Source organism: Lytechinus variegatus, chromosome 6 (assembly GCF_018143015.1).
Source record: "Lytechinus variegatus isolate NC3 chromosome 6, Lvar_3.0, whole genome shotgun sequence".
NCBI lineage: Eukaryota > Metazoa > Echinodermata > Echinoidea > Temnopleuroida > Toxopneustidae > Lytechinus > Lytechinus variegatus.
In genome coordinates this window covers 4,195,595-4,203,365 of record NC_054745.1, presented here as the reverse complement: position 1 = coordinate 4,203,365, position 7,771 = coordinate 4,195,595, and the positions used below count along the sequence as shown (strand labels likewise).

Genomic DNA, 7,771 nt, shown 5'->3' with positions numbered 1-7,771 from the left:
AAAGTGTTTCCGAGCGCATTGTTGCTCTACCCATTTTCTTTTTATATCGATGGGTAATACATACAGGTCTCCGTAACCATGGTAACGCCATCTCTCTTAGCCCTAAGATGTCATTTACCATGGTCACATTTGCTCTACGGCGGCCGTACGGCGAGTCGAAAACAGCCGTTTCAACATTTTTTGTACCAACTTCATATAGGTGGTTTGAATTAAAATTAAAAAAACGACTGTTTTCGACTCGCCGTGCCGCCGCCGTAGAGCAAATGTGACCAAGGTATTAGTATCATATGCTGTCAACTTCATCAGGCACTATTTTGTAATATTGAATGAATGTTTTCCGAGGGTCAATAGTAATTTCTATCAACCGGGCAATCAGGATGAGCATGATGAAACCCAGGACGACGAAAGCTGCAATTGCATGGTTTCTCGCTGATTTGGATGCTCTTCTCGCACCAGGTAAATCGTTGGCCTTCACACGGGAGTCAACCTGTAAGACAGCATAAGAGGAATGGTGTGAGTTATCACCCGTATCCACTTTAAAGTATTGTCAAAGCGGTTATTACTTTATATTCCACCAGTTAAATTCCCGCCATGCCCTCGTGATAGCGTTATAGCTTGAGCTGCAATGATCATGATAATCAACCCCATAACTTATTTTAACCATTTAAAGAATATTGGTCAGTAAGAATAGACTCAATAAATGAGTCTGATGAGAGCCGACCTTGACACCCCCCCGAATGATTAAAAAAATGGTCATCATCAAAGCGATTTAAAAAGGGAGAAAAGGTTAGAAACAGGGCGATACCTGCGTGCCTTATACTAACAGAATGAGATGCTGGGGTTGGGGGGGGGGGCATGGGGGCTACCCAAGTATTTTCGTCTTTGGATGGAAAGATAAGAATGTTTGTGTTATACAATACAATAGTTTAAAAATATAATATTTTGCTTCGAACTAAGACACATTTTTTTATGCATTTTCAGAGAATATTAACAAGTTAGATTTATAAACGTACCTGATGTGATTTCCTGAGAGCCCATATCCCGATTGGGAAGAACCACAACGCGGCCATTACGGAGAGGAAACGATAATTTGAAAAACCCGAATCGGACTTCTGGCCAGGTTGGTTGTTGTTACTATCTGCCCGGCTTGCTTCTGGGCGTGATACTTCTGGAACAGCCTCATTGGTCGGGTTAGCTCTCTCGAGGTCAGTCCTTGCTGGTTCATTTGCCGGTTTATTGCCAGGTATGGGCTCTGGATGCACGGCTCTTGCTGAAAATTCCGAAGTTGCTGGCATTCCCGAAGTTCTTCCGCTGCCGTCCCTTGTTCGGCCACTCGGTGGTAAATGTCTTTCACGAGTTTGATATGACTTTAATTGAGGCTTTCCCACTGGATGAATATGACCAGTTGCTTGTGAATCGCCTCGAGTTATTTGGCGCTGTGGTTTCGGAGGAAGTTGTGACATATTTCCTGTTGCGTCACGTGGTTTCCTTAGCTCAGTTGGGTGATGTCCTCTATCATGTCTCCTTACAATGTCGCCTCTGTCGGAATGGTGACGATCGTTTGACGAAAGAGGTTGTTTTGGCACCCGAGTATGTCGCTGACTTTGCAGAGGTTGTCTGTCTTTGTTAATTCTATTGAGGTCATTGAGAATGTCAAAGTTATCTTCCCGAGAAATGAGTTGCGAGAACGGTCTGTTCACGTCGTTCGGGTATGTCAAGGGACGATCTTTCTTTCCACCGATGCCAGAATTTCTGAGAGGAACAGTTTTACGGATGTCATCGTCTGAAAACGTTCTTGAATTAGGTCCGACCCATCGCGGATCCGCCTTCGCCTGCTGAGTTGGAAGGTGATTTCCTGCTTTGTCATGTCTGTGTGTTCGGTGCTGTGGATCATAAAGTTTTAACAAAGTTGGTTCAGTAACACTTTTATTGTGTTTACTTGCAGCAGTTGGCTCTGCCTTCTCTCGGGACCCCACCCGCCTGCTGTTTGGATGTCCATCTTTTCCCGTTTTTCGTTGCATAAAAAGTTCCAGCTCCCGTTTGACAATAGACCTGCGAAGGTCATCTTCTGACACCTTTGAAGCTCTGTGCCCCCTGCCTCGAGAGCCTGTCATTGGTGAATTAAATGATCTGCTTTGATGCAAGCGGTTAATATCCTTGTCTTTCGCACGTCTACCTGATTTTGATTTCAACCCATCACCAAGGTCTCCGACTGGATCTCGAGGTTTCGGGTAAACCCGTCGCTTCTGACGAAACGCCCTTGGTCTTCCTACCTCTGAGGACCAACTGCGTTCGGTGAATACGCTATCAAGTGTTGATGACTGTGAGCTATCATAGACGGGTCCCTTCCCATACCAGTCTATAGCTTGTCGGTGAACCATGTCCGAACGGAGTGGCTGAGTTGTATGTCTCCGGTGATCTATCGATGTACTATTTCTATACGATTCTTCAACGTCATAGGCATAGCTAGGGTTGTCAAGTCCATAGATTCCGGTATCACCAGTTGGTGCTGCATTGTCAGAGGTGCTTGGGTAGCTGAACACTTCATCCACAAGTGGGGTCAAGCCGGTCTTGCCTCCTTGATGTTCTTCATAAGCCCCGACCCCGCCCGTCTCATAGCGATTGCTATACTGTACATCCTCAGAACCCATCCAATTGATACCAACAGCAGTTTTCGTAATATCTTCAGGATCACTTTTGGCTCGTTTCGCCTCAAGGACGAACCGGATGTGCCTATCGGGGGAGCTCGTTCGCCTTTCCTTGCTCTCCGTGATGATTCCGCTGCTGTTGTGAAGCGCTGGATTCTCATCTTCAGATTCGTCAATTTGTACAAGTTCTGCCCAAACAGATACATCAGCTTGGTTGCTGATGTCAACTTGCGGTCTGACAGGTTCTTCAAGGTCACTGAAAAAAATAGAGAAACAGCGGTCAATATAAAGTTCTTGAATATATAACTCAAAACAGAGAAAACAAAAGACAAATGCTTCTTTCATGTTTTTTTTCAGCAAAAGTGTAAACTGAGAAAAAAATTCTTAACAAATTCGATAATGTATTAAATTTATGACCAAAATCAATTGACATCTCAATGACCGAGAGAGGTATGATGGATATAGTGGTACCAATGCATCTTCTTTTTATCAAGTATAATCATAGCACTAGAAAATTAAAAAGGCATCATGACATTTTTTACGATAAATCCGCATCGCGAATTTTTTTGACCGCGTCGCTCGCTGACTTACTTTCAAGTCTCGCGCAACTTTTGAGACCAAAATTGTGACCCCCGGGTACGCGGTTCCAAAATTGCGCAACATTTCGTAAGTGCATGCAGACCCAAAATTACTCAAAAACGTGAATTTGTGTACAAATCCAATGCAAATAGTGTTCTTAGCCAAAATTCATAAATGTATCATTATTTTTCCTTTTACTGCTTAAAATCAATTAATTTTATATTTTTTATGGTAGAAATAAAGTCCCTGACAATTTCCATTGAAAAAACAATAAAAAACAAAAAGTCGAAAAACATGGAAATACATAAGAAATTTCGAAAACAATAGAATACATAAGAAAATAAATGTGATTTTGACATTTTTAACAATCAATTCGTTCAGATGCCTATCTAGAGTATGTGAAACAAAAATTAGCATTTCAGGGGCATTATTTTATTAATTAGAGCAAACTTATGATTTTACGCATAAATTAGCATAATTAATGAGCAATGAGATTTTTTGCGGAATTTGATGTTATAGTTTTGTAGATAATGCCATGGGTAACGCATGTGCCAATTTTCGTCGCGAGATCATAAGGGGGGGGGGGCTGAATCAGCCCCCCCCCCTTAGGCGTCGAAATAGCCCAGTCTATTTAGGGTTAAAGAAGCATGTTGAAAAAAAAGATAGAGCTCAGGATTAGAGAAACAGAAAGTGATCAATAAGAAACACATTAATATGTATATACAATAATTGTATCCCTGAAGATTGACATTACAGTATGTGGAATATACATGTACAATAGAGCTACGAGAAAGATCCTTTGGAAGAAGTTTAACTACCTATTATGATATGTCAACTCCTGATCCTGTTCTGAGCCTTCTAGATCTTCCATCAGGTCGCCAGTATCAGGTAATTCGTGGAGATCTTCCGAGAGTCGAGGAGCAATATCCCGGTAGGAACTTGGAACCTTCGAAGAACGAACAGCTACAGAGTATGGCGGTGGCGGTTCCCGATATGATTCCTCAACGCGTGGGTCTTCGTCAGTACACTCGTTGCGGACCTCTTCATCTGAAGTTCCAGTTTTGTCCAGGATGTGATGGTCATCCTCGAGCCAACTGTTGCTTTGATAGGCGTTTTCAAAGACAAATTGTTGATCACTGGTTTTCAGTTCGGCGACAGGATGTCGGTGATCCTTCTCGAAAGGATCAGTGACCCCTGGATGCACACCGGGTGAGATCCATGTACTCGTGGACTCGTCCTCGATGAAGGATCTTCGGGGCTTCCTGGAGGAGTTCCACAGAGTGTCTCTGACTTCTTCATTCCTCTGCGCCAATTGCGGCGAGTAGACACCCTGGTAACTACCGGCCGAATCCGAAGGGGATGGGCTCTCTGAATCAGATCGGGCTTTGTCGTAAGGGGAGCTCTTTTCTGTCTCATCGCTGTACCTGTACTTCATAAGACTAGCGTCGTATTTCTGGGCGAGTATCTTGTGTTTCCCCGTGCGGCTGTATCTCCGGCTAACCTCATCTTGAACGGAGTAAAAACCGTAATCCGGAAATGAGATATCAACTTCCTGTTCATCCTCCATAACGCTCATCTCTGTGAAAAAATGAAACGACAAAATCTTTAGTGTTATTGCAGATATAAAACAAAATGGAAGGTAACATTAGGTGGATATCCAATCTCTGCCTTTTAGAATGAAAAAAAAAATGAAGAAAAGTCAACAAACTAAGAATAAAAATCATATTTTACTTTAGTCGGTGACAATGTGAAAAAGAAATAATAGAATTTGGAACAAAGTTATATCTCTCATTTACAAGGAATGTTTACATGAAAAATAAATGATCAGAGCGGAACATGTTTCAAATGTTTGTTTCGGGTAAATATTATTCCGTGGACGTTGTACCAATGATTGAGCGTCATTGTTGGAATTTTATTTTGCAAAAAATATCATAGTTCATTTGGCGCCAGTATAATATTACTTATTTATGACAATGCTCAAACAATACTCTGATCCTATCATAAATGTATTGCCTATTTATTATAAAACATTGCCATCCAGTTGAAATGGCCAAACAGGGACGCATTTTCACAGCAGGCGTGTGTCCCCCTTTTCACAGCCATTATCAAATTTGTAATGTAAATGTACCGTTTTTACCAAAGTGTCACCACCCTTTTTGTATATTATGACCGGCCAGTTTTTTTTAATTTTCTGTGGACAAAATGTTCTCCGCTTTTAGGTAAAAATTTATTTTCATCGGAAAAAATGTGCCCCTCCTTTGGAAAATCTATATAGGGCCTATTACTACTACTACTACTACTACTACTACTACTGCTTACTACTACTACTACTACTACTACTACTACTACTACTACTACTACTACTACTTCTACTATTTCTACTACTACCATACTACTACTACTACTACTACTTTACTACTACTAATTCTTCTATAGAACTATACTGCTGCTGCTACTGTTCTATTGTACTACTATTACTTTTACCGATACGTCTCTACTACTACTACTACTACTACTACTACTACTTCTACTACTACTACTACTGCTACTACTACTACTACTACTACTTCTACTACTACTGCTACTACTACTACTACTACTTCTACTACTACTACTACTACTACTACTACTACTACTACTACTACTACTGCTACTACTACTACTACTACTACTACTACTACTACTTCTACTACTACTGCTACTACTACTACTTCTACTACTACTACTACTACTACTACTACTTCTACTACTACTACTACTACTACTACTAGTACTGCTACTACTACTGCTACTACTACTACTACTACTACTTCTACTACTACTACTACTACTACTTCTACTACTACTACTACTACTTCTACTACTACTACTACTACTACTACTACTACTACTGCTACTACTACTGCTACTACTACTACTACTACATCAACAACAACTATACTACTACTACTACTACTACCACTATTTATACTACTACTACTACTACAAATACTACTACTACAACTACTACTTCTACTATTACTAATACCACCAGTAGTACTGCTGCTGCTACTACTTCTGCTATTACGATTGCAACTAATGATAACGATGATGATGATGATGAAACTATTAATACGTACTGATAATCTTCGTCGTCAGTACTACCAGTGCTACCATGTACTGCTACCATTATACTGTACTTTCTCATACTAGTAGAAGTAGTAGTATTTGTGACGGTGATGGTTGCTACAGTAGAAGTATAGCATTAGTTGTTGTAGTCTGTATATGTTATACCTTGATAAAGTAGATAATGAAATAGACCCTTCGCTGCATTTGGTTTTTGCTGTGTTTCATTTCTCTTAGTCAAGTGTATATGAAGTATATCAACTTGAGGAAAGTTGGAAGTTTTAAACCCGTTTATCATGTTCTGGGGCGCTATACCCATGTCGAAACCAGGAGAACACGTATGGAATAAAGGAGGTTTGCATTGATTATTCATAATACTAAATGGATAAAACGACATGACGTAAAACATTTAAAGTTTCTACTCGGAGTACATCAGTAGTTTCCAGGCAGGGCTTGGTACGCAATACGACAAATGTAACGATCAATGCAAAAAAGGGCCTACTCACCAATAAACTTGTCAATACCACGGAAGCAACATACTCCATCATCGATGAGAACGATTTATCATAACGCCTTATATCTGCCAACCATATATATATATATATTTCATACACATGCTTGAGCGCATTGCCTGCATTGATGAATGAACGCTATTCAACACCTCATCGAATCTTGGTATTGTCTGCCATTGTGACGAGTCGAGGAATTCAAATATACCGCATCGAATATCACAATACTGTTCTAAAGTTTCACGTTTCATTTCCCCTTTCAACACGCGAGCATGCGGGGTGACGCCCAGGGGTGCATAAGGGGTGCTGGATCGTACCCTTCTCACTTGCTGAGTTTACATACACGACGGGGTCATTCCATTTGATGCCCAGTCAAATGATTGAAACCCACTCCAAATCGATGGATTGTATGTCATTGGTAATAACGTAATAACTTTGATTGAATTTGTTGGTCTGAATGCGACAACAGATTTGCGTTTGACACTAAACTCATGTCAGGAAGATATTAATACGTACAGAGTGTCATTATTTTTTGTTAATGTACTGAAAAAAGTCAGATTGTATTGCAATGTTTACCGTTATTCAAGGAGATAATCACAAATTTTACTACGTTCACCTCATTATCGAATCATTACACTGTGACTTAGAAAGTGACAGCTCCACACTGAGGAATAAAATCAAATAAAAATGATTCAGCAAGAAAAAAAAATCCTGTCAGTAATTTGTTACATTGATAGAATATTTATATTAAGTTTAGACGCCATCTAACAACGGCATGATAACTGTTGGTCATTTTCAAACTATGCTACATTCGGAGAAAGAATTTAAAGATGCATATAATTATCTACAGCAGAAAAACAATAATGAAAACGCCTTGACTGCACACCTTTAGATTAAAACTAGACAATGGTATATTTCAATGGTAAATAA

At 40.1% G+C, this 7,771-nt stretch overlaps 1 protein-coding gene across 1 annotated transcript; it reads right to left on the bottom strand.

Annotated features, from left to right (window-relative positions):
- Positions 1 to 209: 209 nt before the first annotated feature.
- Positions 210 to 7,499, bottom strand: LOC121416875. The gene is made up of 4 exons (XM_041610399.1): positions 6,839 to 7,499; positions 4,046 to 4,805; positions 1,014 to 2,904; positions 210 to 487 (listed from the first exon to the last, which is right to left on the bottom strand). Exons 2-4 carry the CDS (start codon positions 4,801 to 4,803, stop codon positions 284 to 286), a joined length of 2,853 nt encoding a protein of 950 aa, XP_041466333.1. The 5' UTR covers positions 4,804 to 4,805; positions 6,839 to 7,499; the 3' UTR covers positions 210 to 283.
- Between the last annotated feature and the right edge of the window lie 272 nt (positions 7,500 to 7,771).